The sequence below is a fragment of the Acartia tonsa genome, chromosome 4 (genome assembly GCF_053477335.1).
Source record: "Acartia tonsa isolate MP-2025a chromosome 4, ASM5347733v1, whole genome shotgun sequence".
NCBI lineage: Eukaryota > Metazoa > Arthropoda > Copepoda > Calanoida > Acartiidae > Acartia > Acartia tonsa.
The window spans coordinates 9643084-9666364 of NC_137263.1; the positions used below are offsets into that span (position 1 = coordinate 9643084).

Below are 23281 nucleotides of genomic sequence, written 5' to 3' on the forward strand. Positions count from 1 at the left end.
TTTCTTAATTTTTTTCTTCAAATTCAAGCTCCCTGAATCTTACATTATGACGTCAAAGAAAAATATTAAAAATAATTATGCTTCCTCCTCCCCCTCCTCTTCCTCTTTCCCCCTAACAATGCATCTAGTGCAATTGCAACAAGAGTATGTACAAAGGGGGAAGCGGTGTCAATCGTTTACGCGTATTCACGTAAATGGGAAACATTAGTGTGTGTGTTGATGTAAGTACCATGCGTGTATTTGCGCGAGTTTCAAAATTTCCAATTCTAGAAAGCAAGTAATTGTTGGAAAATAAACTTTTGGGTCTTTTAGTTCCAATCGGGAAGTCGCGATGAAAAGTCATTTTTTAAGCAACATCCTCCAAAGCCCTGTTCTAACAGAGTATCCAAAGAAGTCGCCACTTGATAGGATAAATCAGTGTATGACTGTTTCAGATTCACAAGAAAATATAGTACAGGCAGAAACAATGAACGAGACTACTACTGGGAGCAAGAATCCTGCCTACAAAGATGATGAGCCGGTAATTATTGAAGTGAACAGCAACCACCCAAAGCCCGGCATACCTGTAATTTCAATTGATATTGAAGAAGATCCAGTCTTTCCACCAGAACTTCAGGCAGAACTCGACAAAAAAGATGACAGTGGCAATACAGATTTTCTTTCAGTGCCGGAACATGGCCACAAAAGAAGTTCATCTCGATCCTCAAGTAGACTTTCATCAGCTTCAAGCAGACTTTCATCCACAATCTCAGTTATTTCCTTAGCCTCGTCAAATATTTCAAGTCGGGTGGACTTTGAGGCAACAAGAAGTCTGTGTATGCGATCCCTTGGACTCTTATTGGCTTTCATGTCTGGGGTGCTAATGACTGCGTACTCCAGCATGATTAAGATGCTGGACGAGATGGACAGTTTGCAAGTTGTTGTCATGCGTGGTGCTTTACAAATAGCTGTTATGCTTGTTGTTGCCATGTACAAGAATTTAAGTTTTTGTGGTGACAAGAAACGGATGACTTTGATATTCTTATTCCTTGTCGCCGTCACTGGTGGACTTAGATTGGTTTTCATTTTTTCATCATTTTCTCGCCTACCACTGGGAGATTCAACAACTATCATCTTTTCCTCACCCGTGTTGGTTATGCTCTTTTCTATATGTATTTTAAAGGTAAGTCAAGAAGATATGAGACTTAGAGTTTATATATAAAGATACAAAAATATAAAAAGTTTAGACAAAACAAGATGCTTTGAACAACATCCATAACCATCAACCAATAATTGAGTGTAAAAGCAAAGTTGTTGAATTTTGAATAAAATAAGAAACAAGGAAGTTCGGATCATGGAAAGAAAAAGAAGTAGTGGGTCTCGTCGTATTTTCTCCTATTTTCTCCTGCGGGGCAATCCTTAACATTTACCTAACCTAAAATAACGTATCAAAAGCTAATTTGAAAATACGATGAAACCTGCTACTTCGTTTTCTTTCCATAATCCGAAAGTTCTTCCATTATCTTATCCAAATAATGGAAATGTCTACCTATGTTTAACCACACATATTGAAATAGGTTTATCGCTTCTAATAAGTGTTTCTGAGCTATCTTAGTATTCCTTATTTATGTTCTAATTACAAATAATAACTAGCATACAAGACAAAAAATTATGACCAATTTGGTGGAAAATTTTCCCTTCTATGTCCAAAAGTCTATACCAAGCTTAGCTTTAATTTCAAATGAAAGCTGAAAGCATTACATAAGGTTTTATTTGATTGTTGAAAATATAAAAAAAATTTAAAAATATTATCATACATCATTCATCTAAAGTTTCATAAGCACGTTCTCTCGTTTGTTGACATAGAAACTTTTATTAATCCCTGATTAGTAGGTATACTCTAGCAGTGTCCAACTTTTGCACCAATAATTTCAATTTACAGAAAATACCATTTGTTTAAAATTGGTGGTGTGCAATATATCAACTTATGGTTCATTGTATTATCCCTTAAGATTCATGTTAATTGCAATAAGTGAATTAACGTACAGAAAGTGCAGCAGTTCTATAGTCATAGCAAAGATGTCAGCACGTCCATTTAAAATAATTTTATTCATTACCTTTCTTGATAAAAAAAATTTAAGTTGACATAATTATCCCATTATTTGATTTTGAAATGTTGAATACTAGGTCAATAAGAATAATGTTAAAAGCGTAGCAATTCTATAATTATGTCTTAAAATGTAAGTACTTATATTTTATATATCCTGTATTCAAACAGTTCACGACTACAGATTTCTGTAGAATTTTTGTCCATACTTGTTTAATTATATATATAATAATTGGATTTGACCCCCGACCCTTTTTTTTTGTTTTGAAATATTGTTTTGGTTTTAAGGCAGGTTTTTTTTCTTAGGGAGTCAACACACCTCCCCCTTCCCTCAATCGTTAAAACTAAAAGTGTGTGCAATCGACTAATTTCCCTTAATTTTCTATTTTATTCAATCACAATAAACAGAAAAGACTTATAAGTATATTCACAAAAACATGTACTGTACATATAACTTCTAGATTTTTGGTGAATGATTAACAAATCTAGATTAATAAGTTTTACTTTCACTTCAAGTTAAAAGGAATAATTAAATTTAGTTAGACAAGACCATCTGATGACACATTAACCTCTCAAATTTGATATTTTAAAGCATACTTATTACTTATATGGTTTTTAAAAGCGAAGCTTTTCTTTAATTAGGGTCGGTCCGTCCGTACGTCCGTCCGAGATAGATAGCTTTTATTCGTTAATTTAGGCATGTTAGAATTGTCCTATCGATTTTAAACTTTGCATGATGATTCCTGTAGTAGTTAGGTACGATTTAGAAAGCGTAGCAACTCTATAATCATTACCAGAATGTCCATACGTCCATTTTAAACATGTTTATTTTTCTACTTTTTAAACAACAAATTTTTATGTGAACTATTTATCCGTTTGATCTGATTTTTGGTATATTGATTCCTGGAACAACAAAGAACAATATTATAAGCGAAGCAATTCTATAATAAAGTCCTAAAAATGTAAGTATGTCCATAAATATTATCCTATATCAAGCAGTTTTTCAACAAATTTACTTACAATTTTGCTTTGACTCTTATACTTTTATATTCTGATTATTCAGTTCAGACACTATACAAGTGTTAATGTCCGTTTGTCCTACCGTTTCAGTGCTTCGCTTTTATGGATGTTGTCATCCTTGTTTTTTTAAATTCTGTGAGGAAATAAGAAGGCATGACTGCCAATTTTTGACATAAAAAAATAAAAGACGTCTGGATGACCAACTTTTTAATTTGATCAATAATAACAAGTAAAAAAAGTCCCACTCTCCTCACTTTCAATTTTAGTTGTCGGCACCCTTTTAGGAAGGGAAAACCAGTAAGTCATACAGTGTCGCCGCCTGTAAATATTTTTTGGCTTGAGGGTGCAGTGGTGTTTCCTTTCCCCAAAATATCTATAAACCTGCTAAGGACCTATGAGAAGCTACACTGTAAAGGAGAACCATATCTGCTCAGCAGTATTAGAGAGATCCTTCAGTACAGACAGACAAATAGAAAATCTGTTACATGTATATAATATTATGTTTCTAGGAACCATGCGGACTGTTCCGTATTTGTGCTGGTGCCAGTTTGTTGACCGGTGTAGTTCTGATCGCCAAGCCACCATTCATTTTTGGTTCAGCCGACACCACTTATGACTTCATAGGTAAGAGTTATTTGGTTAATGTCTGCAAAATGTCCAGGAGGTGATGTGCATGAGTCTCAGTGCCAACCATTCCTTTACAAATGACGTATAACAGAGTTTGCTACTACAATATGCTTGTCAATCCTTCTAATAAAGTAACAGTATGTCTGTTTGTCTGTGTGTTTGTGAGTATGTTTGTACCGAAGGATCTCGCTAACCGCCGAACCGATCGGGTTTTCCTTAAAAGGGTAGAGACTTGAACGCAACATAGACAATTCCCCCCCCCCCCTAAAATTAGATATTTGAAATAAAAAACAAACATTTAAAGTGCCACTATAGGCCTCTAGGAGCGTAGCTGCTAGTAATATATATAGTAAAAGGAATGCCTAAAAGTGTTCCAATTTTTTACATTCATAGTTAGGACTTGCAAACAAATGTTGTGCAATCTAGGGAATGGTTTTCTAAAATTCTACGCTTAGGATGTATCAAGTCTAAGAAACAAGATTATTTCTAATAAATGTAAAAAAAAATATAAAAAAACGGGTAAAAGAAGCAAAACAAGTAGTAAACAGTAATGTATTCGTGGAACTAACTGATAAATAATTCTAGGTTACACAATGGTTTGCCTTGCCTGCTTCATGTCTGCACTCGGCATCGTCCTCACCAAGAAGATCTCCAAGAAGGTTGAGAAGACTGTCATCCTCTTCTACATGGGCATTGCTTATGTCATCTGCGGATGTGCCGGACTGTTCAGCGTTGGAACCCCGAGCAACCCCGCCCTGTGGGAGTGGGGCCTGGCCTCTGCCATCTCAGTGCTGGGTGTTATCCAGCAGTACTGCCTCATCTATGCCGTCACTCTGGAGTCTCCTGCCAGAGTCACTATCATCAGACAACTTCAAATTGTTCTGGCTTACGTTGTTCAGGTAATTTTATGCATTCTTTAAGCAGAAAATCTCGTTGCTATGCTCTCTAATTTTTAAAAGCGAAGCTTTTCTATAATTAGGGTCGGTCCGTACGTCCGTACGTCCGTCCGTACGTCCGTTCGAGATAGATAGCTTTTATTCGTTAATTTAGGCATGTTAGAATTGTCTTATCGATTTCAAACTTTGCATGATGGTTCCTGTAGTAGTTGGGTACGATTAAGAAAGCGTAGCAACTCTATAATCATTACCAGAATGTCCGTACGTCCATTTTAAACATGTCGATTTTTCTACTTTTTAACAACAAATTTTTAAGTGATCTAATTATCCGTTTGATCTGATTTTTGGTATATTGATTCCTGGAACAACAAATAACAATATTATAAGCGAAGCAACTCTATAATAAAGTCCTAAAAATGTAAGTATGTCCATAAACATTATCCTGTATCAAGCAGCTTTTCAACAAATATACTTACAATTTTCCTTCGACCCTTATACTTTTATGTTCAGATTATTCAATTCAGACACTATACAAGTGTTAATGTCCGTTTGTCCCACCGTTTCGGTGCGTCGCTTTTATGGATGTTGTCATCCTTGTTTTAGCCAAATTTTGTTAATAGTAACAAAAAGTTGTTTTAGACGTTATGAAATCTTCTAGTCTGAAAATGTCAAATGATATTGGGAATTTCTAGGGACGTGTTGGATGGTTCTTCTAAATAAAAACTATAAAACTTTACTCTACCCCCCCCCCTTAAATTTAAAATTGGCTGTTCCAGACTATCTTTCAAAAAAATTTTTAGTTTCTCTCAAAATATTAATATATGTTGCCTAAGTCACTTATGTACCCCCCTCTATTTTTTGTATCGTCTAAAATTGGATTCTGGACAATTTTTTCAAATGTCAGGAATTTCAAGTTAAACGTTTTGTTTTGATTTTGTACATAAATTATAATTTAAATTTACTTTTTTTTGGCATATTTATACTTAATTTTATGATAGGTTTTGGATGTTTTTGGTTTAAATTTTAATATATCGGCCAATGTCATAAGTATCTATAAGAATTGCATTTTATTTGTATTTGGGTGTGTTCGCTATAGATGTACTTGTACACAAAAATAAACTTTCTTTTTGGGGTTCGAGAAATTTTGGGGGGAGGGGGGTTGTTGACCTTGTGTACGCACTTATACACAGCTTACACTGCTTTTAAAAGATGCGTTATGCTTCCCATAAGTTTCTTTTATGCTTTCCCTCGACTGTCCCCTCCCTCCCTTCTCCTTCTTTGTGCATGAAAAACCATTGATGTTTAATTGAAGATGCGTAACAATGCGTATACCACATATCACCCTTCGGCCACCTACTCCCCTCTACCCCTACACACACACACACACACACACACACACACACACACACACATACATGATACCATATGATATCGGCCAATAATTTTTCCTGTTCTTTGTGGAACAGAACTAGTTTCTAACGCCGGGATCTTCTATAATTTTCTTATTTTTATGCTGCTTTCCTTATGGGTACTTGAACAATTTTGTGGATGTTTGTAGGGTCAATAAACCAAAATTAATGTTAAATAATTTCAAAATAAATTTACAATCTTCAAATAAGAAGACGTTAAAGATTTAATCTTTATACATTATACAGTGATCATAATATTATATCTTAATTAAAATCCTGATGGATTCGAAAAAAGAGTATTTTTATATCTCTTAAGTCATCGAATTTTTTACTAGGCAGAAGTACATTAATCCCTTGGTCATATAATTACAAATTGCCATCCCTTTAGCTAAATACTTGACATTTTTCACATATTGTTGATTTTGTGTCTAAGCATTTGATGATTTTTAATGTCAACTATTTAACATTTCTTATTTTTTTTTACAAGACTGTAGTAGAAGTATATTATTTTTGTTCCTTTCACAATATTTAACAGAATTTAGAATTTAACAACAAGGATGACAACATCAATAAGTAGCGAAGCACAAAAAATTGTGGATGGGAATACGTAGAAGTAGATTTAAAGTGTATTTATTAAATCAAGAATAGATTTATTGGAGAAAATAAACACGAAACCTTGTTTTATTTTGTATGATGAAGACGGTTAAAGTAAATTACATACTAGATGCACATAACAATGGAAAAAATATTTTAAAACTGTTAATGCAAAAAAGTTTTAAATTTTTGGAATTTTCCAGATATATCTGGTTTTGAGGATATTGAGTTAAAACTCTAAAATTGAATTAATTGCCCATTGTCCCCTCCCTTCCTCCCTGCAGTCTGACCGTCATTGTTGTTTTCTTCAAATGACGGAAAATTTAATTTTGATATCTTAATTTGAAAAAAATTTTAAAATTGGACCTTAAACACCAAAGATATGGGGAAAATTTTGAAAATATAAAAAATAGCCTAAAACCTCCTAAAAAGCAGTCCGACCGCCATTTATATATATTTTATAGTTAATTGTGCTCCTTAATGATGGGAATGTTGTCAAAAAATCAGCTCTCTATCTTTTATAGGAGCCGAGAAAATCACGTTTCCCCCAATTCATTAATTACGGACGGAAGGACATTGTGAATTATAGAGTAGCTTCGCTACTAAATAGAGTAGCTTCGCTACTAATAAGAAGCCTGAAAATCAATTGTTCTCATATACGTGCATAGACCCCTCTAAATCTAATCTCAAAATTTTATTTTTATGTTAATAATGTATTCTTTTTATAGATCTTCATGTTTGATGTGATGCCCATGTGGACAGATGTGATGGGGGCTGGACTCGTACTCATAACCGTCATTACCATCACCTTTGAGAAGAAAATCGTCAACATGAGAATCTTCAGATGCTTCAACAGAAACTCTGATAAAACTGTCAAGGAAGAGAAAGAGAAAACTGAACATAATGTTGATACAGACATTGAAAAGGAGAAAGAGTGTATTACTGAAAAGCCCGAAAAAATATAGGCTGTTATTTAGTATATTTAAAAAGCAAATTCTTTGTTGTTATTATTTCACTAGAGGCATTTTTAGCATTAAGTAATGTACATTTTATCTAAAACTCATGAAGATAAAATAATTATGTATTTTTATTTCTTGACTAATATTATTTGTTGTTTTTGTGATACTTCATTATGAATATTAGATTGTTTAGATACAGTAAAAACTAGGGTTGGGCCGGATATCCGGTTTGGCCGGATATCCGGCCATTTTCGATATCCGGCCGGTTACTGGATATTAAATATCAGGATACCGGATATCCGGCTGATTTTTACTGCCGGATATTCGTTTATCCGGTAATTTGCCGGATATCGAGCGTTGGCCAGATATCCGGCCGGATACCGGATATTGAAACTATCCGGATACCGGATATCCGATATCCGGCCAAAAAGTTTACGGCCCAACCCTAGTAAAAACATCACTGCTATCTTTATAAAGAAAAATTTTCTCCTTACCATCCAAGCGAAATTTGTGTCTGAGGGAAATGAGAAATTTTTTCTTTATTTCACAAATGTGTATATTATTTATTAAAATTAGTCTTTCTTTTTTGTAAGTTATGTAATTATTTATGTATTTATTTGGTATTTAAACCATAGTCCTCATATCAATCAAAAATAATTTTATTTATCTTTGACCAAAGCTTTAATACCTGGCTTTCAAAATATTTTTAAAATATATTTTTATTCCTTATAGGAATTTACACAAATTGACAATAATTGTTAACTTCTTCACTACTTATATATTTTTTACTTAAAAAGTTTATTTTATTTATATGTAACATTATGGCCGCACCCTGTATATAAGTGTTCACATTCTTTCAGTAGTCATGGATTTCATACAGTATAATATTTATATGTATTTATTCTAAAAAAAACTTTATAATTTTAAATCAATAAAAAATAAAAAAGTATTAAATCTTTGTTATGAACCATTTATTATTTCGTACACAAACATGAATATAACATATTATTGTAGCGTAGTTTTAAACTAAATTTAAAGCAATAATATTATAATTACGACAATTACAAAAAAATAATGAAAATTTTAAATAAAAAGCTTTAGTTTGTGATCTCTTGCTGTAGTTCTCCCTAATAAAGCTACCAGAAAAGCGTTATAAAAAAGTGATGTAATTGTAAATTTAGGGAGTCTTACAAACTTTCTTTAAAATAATATATAATATATATATAAAGTGAGCTTATTTTTAAAAATCCACAGATGTGGCTAGTTAACGCAAATTGGACTTAACTTATAAATTATGAGACCGGTCAAATATTCAGTTCTTATCAGTAAAAAATGTTGGGTGATGGTTTTTCTCACTAAATGTGCCATAATTATTTCAAATAATATTGATTACTTACACAATAACACTTAAATTTTGCTGATTATTCAAATAGAATGTCATATACATGCAAAACTATTTTTATGATTCAAATCCAATCTAGCAAGAAAATCATTTGGTATACCTATAGTGAGAAATACCATCTCCTCCAATGTATTATTATTGTAGCAGTGCTGCTACTCTAAATATCTTTCTTCAACCCTTCGAAGAATCTTATTATTTGGTGGCTCTTCTTAAAAAATAATGTGTTCCCCACACAAAAAATCTGTATAGTCTAAAAAAGAATCTTGAAAATTGGCCAAGTACCCAATTTTTCAAAATTTTCAGTTGTCTTTGAAATCGATTGATAACGGCTGTATTAGAACCAGTTCTCATTCATACTGAAAAAAATACGACGCGATAAATAACTTTAATACGGTCGAAGCCATTAAGATTGAATTAAAAACTTGCTTGCTGCGCTACTAAGTAATACTGCAAGTCCTTGTGTTTGTATTTTTCCTTATTTCACAAACCTATCTTATTTCTGACTACATAAAATATAAATTATACATATTGATGGGAAAATGTGTGATACTAGAGATAAGAAAATTATTACAATTATTTGTTTAAAGCCAAAATATAAAAAATACATGATAACTATTTTCTTCATGATGGTTTTGTTACTAAAGCTGTCATGTTGAGATATATTGATTATCTAATATTTTTGGGGAGGTCATTGGTTCGAGTCTCAGACCAAAACGCATCTTAAATTGCTTAAGATGATTTATATTTTTAAAAGTTCGGCGTGTGATGTAAATTATTATTAAAGAGGAAAGAAAAGTATTGGCCTATTACTATGGAGCACGTTTGGAACTTCAAGACAAAAGTAATGCCACCAAAGGTTTGAAAAACGTTGACCACATGATCATATTCTTCATTAACAGATCATACAGGTTGTATAATTTAATGAATTTTAGAGAAAATTTTTTTTTTTCATTCATTCTCTGTGTAATTTCTAAAAATATTATTAAAACAGGAGAAACATTGACCCATTTTAGAATAGTTTGTCTAAAAATCCCATGAATTCTGAATTAATGTTTGTTTGAAATGGTCCACTGGTTCATATGTGAACTATGTATGAAGGTTTATGAAGATAGTATAGCAAAGTCATTCTAATTCAATGAATGCTTTATTTCTGTCTACACGAGACCTAGAAACTATATAAAATTTGTACTTTGTATAGTTAGGTTACAATTTAACCTTTCTATTTTCTATTTTAACTTTTTTCGTCTGACAGTTTAAAGTAGAACAAAAGTTTTTTAAAATGGGGATTTTAGAGTTCATTTTTTGAAATTATTGTTGAGAAAAATCGTTGAAAGTATTTGAAAAATCTTCGTAAATAATAAAAATTTACATATTTCTCAATATTTTTAGTTTTAAATTTCAATGTTTCGACACTTCGATATTTTTGTATCAACTCTTTGTTAACTTTTGAAATAAAAATCCCATCTCCTATGGCCTTTCTAAAAATTAGGAAAGTACGTGTCTATTTATGAAAAAAGAGCATCTTTCTAATTGTCCAAAAAATCCCTATAATTTTAAGTGTTAGAGACCCAATTGATTTTTAAATTGTAATGATTTTTTGCTTTAACTTAACTACGTTTTAATAAAATTAGAAAATCAATATATCTTTAAGGAAGACATCAAAGATTTTTGGTTAAAAAATTCTCATATGAAATGTCTTTATACTAAAAAAAGTACAGAAGTAAAAGATATGTCCAAAAAGTTTTTTAACCTGGAATGTTTGGTTCTAAAAAAGGTATGAGGGGCAGCTTAATGATTTTCTTTATATCTTTTTTGTTGAAATAAATCAAAAACTGCTTATTTAAAAAAAAAAATAAATATGTTTTAATAATTTTGAATAACTAAAACTATATAAGCTGCACCTTCTTGCTCCTAAATTTGATTATGTTTATGACATTTTCATATGAGAATAAAGTATAATAATGATAAAAATGCACACATATATATCAACATAATGTTTGCAAAAATTTAAGTTCGCAGACTTTAAAATTATAGTGAATTTATACACATAAAGGAAAGCTAAAACATTATTTACTAACTATAATATCATTTATTGCCCTTCTGAAAATTTTCAAAATTATACAAAAAATATAAGTTGTTAGAAAATTTTAAAAATACAGTTTAATCTAATAAATTGAAATTGACTTTTTAAAGACATAAAGGGCAGAAATATTTATTATCCTAACCGTTCAGTAGAAAAGAACAAATTTTATAAATAAATTATGTATAAGTCTTTAATTATGTTAATATTTTTGATTCTAAGCATACCTTGTATAATTTCAATAAACTCGTTATAACTTTATCTATTTTATAAAGATTTTTTGCGCATTTTTAATAAATTCTAAATATTAAGTCTTTATAAAAAGATAAAGTATTTTCAATTAAACCTAAATATTTGTTCTTTTCTACTTAAGTAGATTAGCTAGTGATACAATATTTTTATACCATCCAGTTGTACTAGTAAGAATATTCATAATAATAATAATGTAATAATAATTAAAAATCACAAAATATTTGGGGAAGCCGAGCATTTTTATTTCACATTATGTATGTTGTAAAGCATTTTAAAACTAATTCTATCTATCTTTACTTTGAGTTCATGAGATCGAATTCCAGCACTAATTCAACTACAATTTTTCCATATATTTACACAACAAATTTTAATATTTAGTCTTAAACAAACTCTTTTTCTATGTAGCAATATTAACAAAATATTTTAAATAAGTTTTAAGTTGAGTATTGTTTAGACCATTATATAATTTACAAAAAAAAGTTGTCTATTTACATACCATTGAATAATCTAAGTAGTTATGAAATATATTAAGTACTATAAAAGAAGAATACAATAAGAGTGAGTCTGTGTGTGTGTATGAGCGCTGGGAGAGTTGCACACAGTGCACGCGCGCGTCCTTGTTCAGAGCACATATCATGGCGATAAATTACTGTCACTGTGCCGCCCTTTAAATTGTTTTAAATTTGTATAAAATTAAATTTAAACGCCAGTAAACGGTGTATCGCCGAAGCTGGGCCGTTGATCCGCAGAATGGATCCCGTGCAGCTGGCGGATTGTTTGTTCAAGCTTGTAACGGCTAAAGATGTCTGCCCCGGCGGCCTGGTGATAGGCGGTAGTTGAGGCGGGAGGCGTCTCCGAGGCTGGCGGATGGTGCTCCTGCTGGCCCTGGAAGCTTTGCTCAGCTGAATATTTTGTCTCCTGTCCGTTTCCAAAACCGTTCATTCCCTGATAAAAAAAAATTTAGATTGTATATCTATGATACAAAGTAGCTTGATGTCTGTCCGTCCGTCCGTCTAAAGCTTAAGATCTCAGTAACCACTGAACCGATCGGATTCTACTCTTCAGGGAATATACCTACTGGTCCTGTGGTGATTTTAGGCTATTTTCTTGGGGGTGGGGCACCCCCAACCCCCCAAAAAACAAAAAAAAATCCCCCCCAATTTTTTTTTGTAGGAGATATCCTTGGTCCTTTTTTATTTACGAATTTCACCTTAACTTTTTTTTATCATCTCTTGGGGCAAAGCCCCTAGAGGCTAGGGGCGAAGCCGCTAGTATGAATAATTGAATATAATTTATCGTATTTAGTATGTTGTCAATGTCATTATTGTTAATTTACATAGCCAGTAAAAATTATATCCTTAATCCATTCATAGTCGCGGGGACATTCATAATTACAGTAAGGGAGATGCCTTTGTCTTAAACAGGCACAAAAACTTCATAACTTCCAGACAAAATTTGTGCTACCTCCCCTCCCCCAAAACATTTTCCAAGATGGATGAAACACTTTTGACACTTTTATCCTCCCTTAAGCAAAAAAGTCTTAAGACAATGGAGGTATTAATCAGATTCAGGGTTTCTTTAAATTCAAAAAGAGCTAAATTGGTTGGTGAAATAAGGAATTTTAGCAATAAAGTTTACCTGTTTAAAAATATTATTCTCCCCAGCTGTGTGATGTCTAGTCTCATGTCCCCCCTCCTCACCTCCCTCCCCAGCGATGGGTCTAATTGTGGTCTCCGGATGATTTCTCAGGGCCAGGTAGGCAGCGTTGTTGGGGTCCATGCTGTTTGCTGCTGCAGCCGCGGCCGTTGGCGAGTCTGATACACCTTCCCTGGCGTCAGACACGGCTGATGGCGCGGAACCAGGTGCTCCCATCTCACCGTTTACAACCCTGATGTAATACAGGCATTGGAATATTTAAGTTTCACCAAAAAAATCAGATAAGATAGAATAAAAAAAACTTGTTTTTAATGTACATTTTTGTTTCATTTTTTTTATCCCTATAACAGTTAGGGAGTTGAATCCATTTTTATAGAAGCAGAAATATAATCTATGATTATGGTTTGGACCCTCTAAAACTGTAATCTACCCTTCCACTTTCCCCTCTCTTGGTGAAGATATCTTCAACGGCGATACGATTTTTGAAATATAAGATTCCACTTTTGTCTCTCTTGTTGAAGATATCTTCACTAAGAGAGGCAAATGTGGAATCTTAAATTTCAAAAATCGTATCGGCGTTAAAGATATCTTCACCAAGAGAGGGGAAAGTGGAATCTTACATTTCAAAAATCGTATCGGTGTTGAAGATATCTTCACCAAGAGAAGGGAAAGTAGAATCTTACATTTCAAAAATCGTATCGGCGTTGAAGATATCTTCACCAAGAGAGGGGAAAGTGGAAAGGTAGATTACAGTTTTAGAGGGTCCAAACCATAATCGTAGATTATATTTCTGCTTCTATAAAAATGGATTCAACTCCCTAACTGTATAATGTATAATTAACCAATAACAATGTATTTACTTGCACATAGTAACATCATTACATCAATTTAAAAATATAATATTATTGATATGAGTGGGAAACATTTTTGTATGTCGTCGTGAGTATTAGAAAATATTTCAGAAATGATAATTTTTCAGTAGCTAAGTATAGATTAGACACAATTCAATACAATAGAGCCTTAAGATTTCGTCATCTCTTTTTTATATTCTTATTTTTTGTGGTGCTAAACTTAAATATTGATAGCAAATTAAAGTGATGCATACCTATTTTCTTGTGGATTTCTAGCATGTTCCTGTCCTGGACTCATCAAGTGGCCAGCCATGTTGGCCGCGCTCTGCTGGATATCAGCCTCCCCGCTGTTCAATCTGTTAAGGTTGTCGCGGTTTTGAGCTGCAGGCTCCTGCTGCGGATGGGGATGCCCGGCTGCCTGGCCACCAGCTAATCCGCTAAAATAGACAGATAGTTATAGCAGGTTTATAATGTAGAAAACAGGCAATATATCCTTTAGATCAATTGGTATACCATTTAAGAACTCAAATGTCATTATACGTCAATTCAAGTACTTTTTCCCATCAAATTTACGTTATCAGTGTTATTTTTGAACAAATGCAATAAAATAGATTTGACTTCCAAACGAACGTTCTGGCATAATTAAAAAGCAGCTGAGGTACAATTTTGATACATAAAGTAAGTATTAATACATGAAATTTAAATTGCAAATAAATCTCTAAATTAATATTTAAGATTAAAATTGTAACAAATTTGCATTGATCCTGTCTTCATTGCAAATGTAATAAGATTGTGCCCGGACTATTTAAACGTTTATTTATTGAACATCTATTTAAATTAATTGCATTGAGAGTGCATACATGTGTATATACAACATCATTTACACACACACACACACACACACACACACACACACAAACACACACACACTCACTCACACACACACACAAGATTAAACACCCATTAAAACCCACCAGTCAATGCGATGTTAACATATTTGTATCCAACCATAATTAAAGCAATTACTTTTAAAGACATGATATTTTTCAAAACATTAAATTTAGGGTAGTTAAATATTCATTGTCTATACCTTGAATGATTTTGCATGGAGTGAAAGCCGGAAAATGGCATCCTGGCCATGTATCCATCCATGTTGGACTGGTGGTGGGTCAGCGGAGACCTCAGCGACGGCGGCGCGTTCTCCATCTTCATCTCCTGTGGCGTTGAGATTCGCGTGGACGCGTCTGAGTGAATGGGACTGCCAGTCATTCCCATTCCCCCCATTCCGCCCATTCCACCCATTCCTCCCATGCCACCCATGCCCCAGGCAGACATTCCGGCCGACATTGCGGCGGCCAACAAGGCTTCGCGGTCCCGACGCTCTGCGGCTGCCCGCTGCAACACGTACTGTGCTGCAAACTGATGTTTTGGGTCCATTCGCATTTGGTCCATATGTGCCAGTAAACCTATAAATAAAAAAATAAATGTAATTCAAAGCAAAAAATTTAAGTATTTATTATATTTTAAAACTTTAGGGGGGAGGGGTAATATTGATTCTTATATAATCTTAATGAACACTGCACAGTACAGTGTATCAGTGTATAAATTTTTCCACCAATAATTATCATCTACATAAATGTAATTTGGTTATCAAAATTTGGGGGTATATTAATTAATCGACAATAGATTATCCCTCTCTTAAAGTCTATGTTATTACAGTAAGTTGGAGTATGTTTCAGTATAGGTCTTTTAGAATACCATCATAAAAGTTCAGATAAAATAAGTTAATAATAACCGTTTTCATGAGTGAATACAGCAGTGCAGACCGTGCAGGGCCACATCCTGAGGCTGGATGCCAGCTGGCTGGTCATCTCGGGGTGGCAGGCCAGATGTTTCCTCAGACTGCCCTCGTTAACATAGAATTTTCCACACACCGGACACGGATGGTTTGCACTGCGCCTCTTTGCTGAAATTAAATGTCGTCTTTTATATTAAAAATTAATTTTCTGGAAATGAATATTCTCAAAAATATCACATTCAAATTCAAAAGAAAATGAAAAAAATGCATAACAATATTTTTTGTCTATCTACACTTTCATGATGATTTTAATAAAAAAAAACCTGACAGATATGATTTTGTGAAAGGTTTCGTGATTTTTCATAAAAAGGAAAAAATTGTTCGTTACCTGGAACACCAGAGGCATTCGGATCCTTATGAACATACTTCATATGCTCCATCAAGAGCTCACCACTCATACACAATTTGTTACACAGAGGACAACAGCTGGGATTCGGACCACCAACCAGAGACTGATGCTAAACATTTCATTATTATATTTTATTTCATTATATAAAAAATCAAAAGATAAAATGTCATTCTTTGAAGCGAAATGAATAATTAAATCTAACAAATAGAAAAAAAAGAAATCTTTTTCCAGTATGGCTCCGAAACCAATTAATATCCGCTGAATTATAACTGGTTCTTATCCACACTGAAAAATCATGTATAGCATCGTTTTACAGACAATTTTCCACGAATAATAAAATAAAAATTTAGTTTTGTTAGCCCGAGACTTTGGCATCTCGAGTCTAACAAAACTGGTTTTAATGTTTTAGTTTTTTTTTATATCCGCGGAAAGTTGTCCATAATTCGATTCGATAAATGACTATGATCTGTTTATAATGTTAAAATAAAAATGTATGTACTTTTTCGATTACTTGTCTTACACTTTATGGCAATTTTTTTGCGGTTGCTTTTATTTCACAAGTAAAATATCTTTGCATGTTATTGGAGCGCGACTTATTTATATAACTGTCCTTGTTGCAAAACTTTCATAATGTAAATTTCATTTTTCTAAAAAGTTGAAAGATAATTTAACTATACACGGTTGGACCCTCAGATGTCAAAACTTTATTTTAGTGTTTGGCCAAAATGACTTAGCAATTGTATCTGTAAGTACGTCTAATAACACCCTTTGCTATTTTTAAAATCCTAGAAAATTTTTTTTGCAAGAAAATTTCATAAATTCGCAACCTATTTTAGAACCACTACATAACTCGAGTTTTAAAACTTTTTATATAAAATCCTTTTTACAAAAAATATCAATAATTACTTAAAATTAAACCTGAAAGAAAAAAAATCTCATTACACATGTTAATTTGCATGTTTTAGGTCTTTTTTTGAGGAAAGTATAACTTCCACATTTTTGACAATAATATATTTTTTTAACATTTCAAAGTAAAATATAATAAAACTTAAACGATTTTTCTTGAATTATCAGTTGAAAATTTCATCAAACATGCAATTTAAGTGATGAAAATTTAATAAAATCATTTTTTGAATGTTTAGAATTACCAAATTTCTACATTTAAAACAAAATGTTAACAAAATTTAAAAACATTCTAATATATAACTTTAAAAATCAATAACATTTTATAAAATGATGTTTTAAAAAATAAATCATTAAAAGGTATTAAAATGCATTTTAAGTTGCTTAAAATTAAAACGAGAATATCTTTTTACACTTTATTCTTTGTAATAGAGATTAATCGTCATTTGCTGAAAATGAAACATTTAATAAACTAATTGAATCTTTTTGTGACCATGTTTAAACTTTTTAATTTTTACACTAAGGTGTTTTTTAATGAAAATCTTTGTTGAATTCTCTTTTGCGACAAAAAAAGAAAGGGAATTTTTTACTATTTCTAGGTTATCTTATGTACTTTAAACTATATAATATGAAATAATTTTTAATTGTCTTTCTTTTGAGCCACAAAACACTGTAAAATGTAACATATATGCAAAAATAACAATTTTTTTAATGAATATTATAATATCCTTATATGACATTGCGTCAGAGCTTATTCTTTAGATCATATGTTCATGAAAAGTAGTCATAAACTTGGAGGGTTGCGCTATTTATTAGAATATTAAATAAACTTGAATGGTAAAAATATTAGCATAGCCTTTGTCAATTCAAATGCTTTAGGTATATTATTCGGAAAGTTAGTTAAAAAAGAGAGAATTTGTTGTGTATACTGTTAAAAGACTTTCAAAAATGTAAATTACAAAGCAATCCTAAAAGATCGGGTCGTAGGCAAGTCTTAGTCGGGGGTTTTCTGATAGCAAATATTGCGTTATTGGTATACAATGTAAAAAAAAAACATTTTTAAGAAATTCTTTAAATAAAACCCAACGAGTATTGGCAGTACAAACATCTTAATGCTAGCAGACATATGTTTATCAACATTTGCAGAAAACTATTTCCACAAGAAAAATTATTCAGGTTTCTACTTCACAATTTTAAATATTTCTTTTTGATAAAATGTTTGACATATATCGTATAATCATTTACCAAAAAAAATATTTTGATAATTTAGATTTCAGAGAAGATTAATCCTTTCAAAAAACTAAGACGACATTTTGCATCTTCTGTCATGACATTTTAGAAAAAATATAAAAAACCAAAATTTAGTATGAAAACTATTTTCATCGATTTTTCTGAAGGTATTATCGTATTCTGTGGCTTTGTTATTATCATTTACTTATATCGAAAGTGCCAAACATTGTACCCTAACTTATTCATTTAATAAAAAATCAACCGTGTATAATAAAAATCATTTCAAAAAGCGAAATTGTAATAAATAAAATAAAATATGCAATTAACCATGCTTTAATTTTAAATATTTAGATTATACTTGGTATATATTAGATTTTACTCTTCCTCATAACAAATTTGTCTCCAATATCTCTGAAACCCACCGATGCTTTTATTTTAAAAAAATATGCTGGACGCTTCGCGCGTTATTTACTTTAACAGGAGTGACAAACGTCGGAGTGGACAAAAAGTGTCTGAAATATTAAATCAATTAAACATTTCTATAAAGGTTAGTTAGGTTAGGTTAAGTATCCACTCCGACGTTTGTCACTCCTGCGTTTAAATAATTCAGAAATAAATATTAAAATCTTTTTTTTTTCAGACATAATAGAATTTAAAAGAGCCCTTTCATAGTTTGGACAAAAGTGTCCGAATTTAAACACACAAGTTTAATCATCTCCCCCCAAAATTGTTTAATTTGTTTTAAAAGCTTGCTGCGCCTAAAAGCTGACAAAATGTAATTATAATTTGATGAATAGTTGTGCATAGTTAATACACTTTTAAACTTAATATGTCCTTCTCAATTTAGTCACACCACCACCACCAAGGGAAAATATGGACATAGAGTAAATACTTTCAGAGGGGAAATACACAAAAAGACTTTTTTTAAGTTTCTAAAATTAAAACAATTTTTTTTAGAGATATATAAAAAGGAACATTTTTTTATCAATAAGTAATCATAATTCAATTATGTTAATGTAAATAATTATGTAAGATTATTCTTATTTTATTTTGTCGAGAATGTTATGTTATAGTCAAATGTTTAAAATTTGATACAAGAAAGCAATATTATATTTCTTTAGCCTAAGAAAAAAATTATTTTTAAAATAATTTTAGTTCAAAAGATTAAAATTTTTAAAAGAAATAAATTTTTATTTTTATATACATATTTAAATCTAAGCTAAAGTATCAATTATAATACACCATCTTAAAAAGAATAAATTATTACTATTAAGCTACTTAAAAAAATAAATTCTATAGTAAAATGCAAAAATAAAAAATAATGCTATTTAAATTGCATGCTATTAAACTTAAACTCAAGGCCTAAGAGTATTTATAAATAAAAGAAAAAATCGCGCAACCTCTCTCCAGAAATTGCCGCTACATAATGATAATAAACTATCCACTACAAGAACATTTAATAATATGGAAGAAAGAGAAATATGAATAAAAAAACATAAATGTAGCAAGCCTAGACTGATTCTTCCCCTCTTTGGTTGAAGTTGTTCTATTCTTTTAATTAATAGCATTATTTTATAGTGAAAAATTATCACTTTGTCTTTGGATTTAAATTTTTCATGTGAAATGTAGTAATTATATATAGCATGGGTTGACTACGAAAAATTGTATGAAAAACCTATTTTTCTAAAAGTGTAAATGATTAATATTATGGTTGTAATAAGAAGACTGAATAGATCTGCCTAGGCTTACTTTTGATGAAGAGAAACCAAAGCCATCGTTCACCTTTATCGCGGTACAATTCTGAAATATAAATAACAATTATATGATATAACACAAATATTTCCGCTTTAAACTTTTTGAAATTTTGAGAAAAATATGTTTGTAGCCCCTGGAAATGTTTTAACCCTTCAGGACCTATCCTTATGGGGTACTATTTCATAAAGGTTCTTTACCAAACCTAAAATAAGCATAAAAAACATACGATCTATACGGGAAACCGCCAATAAAAAAAGACACATATAAAACTTGTCATTATTTAAAAACAAATCTAGACTTAGAAAATAAAGTACATTTTAAAAAAAATTTTATGCCGAAGGTTGTAAAAAGATTGACTTTAATGCTAATTAGTTTAAAGTAAAAAAAAATCAAGGCGACAAAAAAAAACTGTTAAAAATGAGGGAATTTTTGATAGAAGCATTTTTTCGTCACTTGCCGCCACTGCACAGTGTGGTTTCAACACACACACACAGATCCCCTCACACACACACACACACACACACACACATACACACACACACAGAAAAAAAAGTTTTTCTAACCAACTTGAAATTTGTTTGCCTCGGATTGGAAAGGATAACATTTGCTGGAGAAACTTTCATATTTACAATTCATTTTTGCAAAAAAAATATTATTAATGGTATGACATCAATAACTTCAATTAAATGGAGGGTTTATTAGCATGTTTTTTTTTGTATTGACAGACGAAAACTATTTCAAAAATAAAAAAATAAAAGATTTGTTATAATGACTGCAAAAATATGGAAGACTGGTTTAATTTAATTTAAGTTCTTTTCGCCGCCTTGGAAAATATAATTTTTAGTTTTTTATATACAATTACATATGTTAATCTTGATATTTAACATGTTATTCATATTAAAAGCCAAAAACAAATATATATATATATATATATATAGTTAATTTCATTACATAATTAGTATGATATCATATTTTCATCTCAGTAATAACCATATGAAGTGATTCTAAAAACATGACATTACATTTTTTTCCTCATTAAACAACGAAAAATACCACAGGGGAGAAGACAATGACGGTTGATTTAATTAATTCATTCCTGTCTATCCTATTTGCAAGCTACCAAAGGCATAATATACCCATACATGGTAAAAAAACTAATAAGTTCTTTATTTATCCATTTAAAATTGATGGAACGGAGAATTTTACATTTATTGAAGATTGATTTATTCGCTTTTTTTTCTATGCGTACAAGATTGCCATTGGAAAATATAAAAATAAATCTAAAAGTTACCTTGCCAGTATGTGTTCTCAGACTAGACTCTGTGGCAAATCCTTTACCACAAATATTACAATGAAATGGCCGATTCTTGAGCCGCTCTATCTGGGACTCGTGGTTTCTCAGGTGTTGTTGCAGATTTGACAGCTGGATGAAGGCGCGCCCGCACTCAGGAATGTGACATTTGTATGGTCGCTCACCTGACATACACACACACATACAATGCTTTATAATTGTAATTGACTGGATGCACTTTAGTCGTGAAGAAACTTTTAAATGTTTTTTTTTATAGTTTGGTGGTGAGGCAATTTACGACTTTTACATTTATACACATATTATATGTTAATTTGATCAATAAAACGTAAAATGCTAGGAAAATATAAGACAAAACCATTGATGGGTTGCTTATAAAGAAGATACATTATATATAATACACTTTTATTGGGCGAGCCTTAAACTTTCCCTACTTTTAAATTTTAGCAAAAGAATAAGCTTTTATGAATATGTTTTTTAGAGACACAATCTTTTTCATTCAATCAGGAAAGCTATCAAATCAAATAACCCGCATAATAAAGAATCAGATAAGACAAAATTTTAATGTTTATACAGGACTCCGATTTTCTCTTCGTTCAGGGGTTAAAATGGATATCTTATTACTTTTATCTTACACCAGATTTTCATGTTCTCTTTTAAAGCAGAACACACAGCAGGCTAAAACGACGTTTCACCCTTCCCCTTCCTTTACCCTATCCTTTACTCTCCCACTGAATAACCGACTTGACATATAAATGATAGGGGAAATAGCAACCTAAATTGGCGAAAAATTTTCCTCTGTCATAATATCCACATATATTCTGTATCAAGAGCTTGCTATGGAATAAAATTTACCTGTATGGAGTCTTGTATGCTGTTGTACATGAGATAATTGTTTGAACCTTCTGTCGCAGTACGAACACTTGTACGGTTTCTCCCCGGTGTGAACCCTATAGTAATATAAACATTATTATTTGAACCCTGTGTCGCAGTACGAGCACTTGTACGGTTTCTCCCCAGTGTGAACCCTATAGTAATATAAACATTATTATTTGAACCCTATGTCACAGTACGAGCACTTGTACGGTTTCTCCCCAGTGTGAACCCTATAGTAATATAAACATTATTATTTGAACCCTATGTCACAGTACGAGCACTTGTACGGTTTCTCCCCAGTGTGAACCCTATAGTAATATAAACATTATTATTTGAACCCTATGTCGCAGTACGAGCACTTGTACGGTTTCTCCCCAGTGTGAACCCTATAGTAATATAAATATTATTATTTGAACCTTCTGTCGCAGTACGAGCACTTGTACGGTTTCTCCCCGGTGTGAACCCTATAGTAATATAAATATTATTATTTTAACCCTATATTGCAGTCCGGACACTTGTACGGTTTCTCCCCAATGTGAACCCTATAGTAATATAAACAGTATTATTTGAACACTATGTCGTAGTACGAGCACTTGTACGGTTTCTCCCCAGTGTGAACCCTATAGTAATATAAACATTATTATTTGAACCCTATGTTCTGAATCATTTTATAAGCTCAACCAATGGTTGATTTCAAACCTATTTGACCAAATTACAACATTAAATAATTAAATTTTAAATCAATGAAAAAAAAGTCCAGGCAAATTATTGAGAGAAAAAATTATTTTGCATAAGGCTGGCAAACGGCCTGTACTTAGTAATACTAGTGAAAGATTTATGCGCTGCCAAAATTAATAAAATTTGGCTCTCTTTCTCTGAATTTACGCTTGGGCACACAATTATGCAGCAGGCTAGTGGCTACACCATCTTATTGTCATCTTTAATTCATATTAAATATCAAATATGTAATTGCATTTATAGACAGGGGTTGCAACGATATTTCATAATTTAAATTGAATGTCAAGCTTTCTCTATTTAAAAAATAAAAATTCGGTATTTTAAGCATTTTTTTCGGTAAATTGTTAAATCAAAATAACCCTCCTTCTAACAAAAAAATAAAATTCCCAGTACGGCTACGAACCGCTGGATTAGAACTAGTTCTCTGCCAT

General features: G+C 31.6%; 2 protein-coding genes across 4 annotated transcripts in view; one reads left to right on the forward strand and one right to left on the reverse strand.

Annotated features, from left to right (window-relative positions):
• The first annotated feature begins 301 nt into the window (after window positions 1–301).
• On the forward strand, window positions 302–8549 carry LOC145316000 (solute carrier family 35 member G1-like). 2 transcript variants are annotated; one of them, XR_013878213.1, is made up of 5 exons: window positions 302–1162; window positions 3616–3730; window positions 4319–4632; window positions 7361–7801; window positions 8041–8549. XR_013878213.1 is itself a non-coding variant. In XM_080156259.1 (4 exons), exons 1-4 carry the CDS (start codon window positions 332–334, stop codon window positions 7595–7597), a joined length of 1497 nt encoding a protein of 498 aa, XP_080012385.1. In that variant the 5' UTR covers window positions 302–331; the 3' UTR covers window positions 7598–8549. The 2 variants fall into 2 exon arrangements, 1 of the variants encoding a protein (XP_080012385.1); XM_080156259.1 differs by having other exon boundaries at window positions 7361–8549.
• dati (zinc finger protein datilografo) overlaps window positions 8546–23281 on the reverse strand; it is an 81043-nt gene continuing 66307 nt past the window's right edge. The window contains exons 4-13 of one of the 2 annotated variants that reach the window (XM_080156255.1): window positions 22529–22576; window positions 22092–22138; window positions 21219–21403; window positions 19922–19972; window positions 16019–16148; window positions 15628–15798; window positions 14923–15298; window positions 14087–14269; window positions 12964–13213; window positions 8546–12270 (exon numbers count right to left, since the gene is read on the reverse strand). In XM_080156255.1, the coding sequence (XP_080012381.1) occupies window positions 12025–12270; window positions 12964–13213; window positions 14087–14269; window positions 14923–15298; window positions 15628–15798; window positions 16019–16148; window positions 19922–19972; window positions 21219–21403; window positions 22092–22138; window positions 22529–22576 (1687 nt within the window). In that variant the 3' untranslated portion in view covers window positions 8546–12024. Of the gene's footprint in view, window positions 12271–12963; window positions 13214–14086; window positions 14270–14922; window positions 15299–15627; window positions 15799–16018; window positions 16149–19921; window positions 19973–21218; window positions 21404–22091; window positions 22187–22528; window positions 22577–23281 lie in introns of both variants that reach the window. The other variant, XM_080156256.1, reaches the window with a different exon arrangement.

Bases quoted from the DNA above. Each gene is read 5' to 3' on its own strand.
- LOC145316000 (XM_080156259.1), top strand. From the start codon at position 332: ATGAAAAGTCATTTTTTAAGCAACATCCTCCAAAGCCCTGTTCTAACA. The intron at 3,731-4,318 runs GTAAGAGTTATT...AAATAATTCTAG, and splicing joins CACCACTTATGACTTCATAG to GTTACACAATGGTTTGCCTT. The intron at 4,633-7,360 runs GTAATTTTATGC...TTCTTTTTATAG, and splicing joins TTCTGGCTTACGTTGTTCAG to ATCTTCATGTTTGATGTGAT.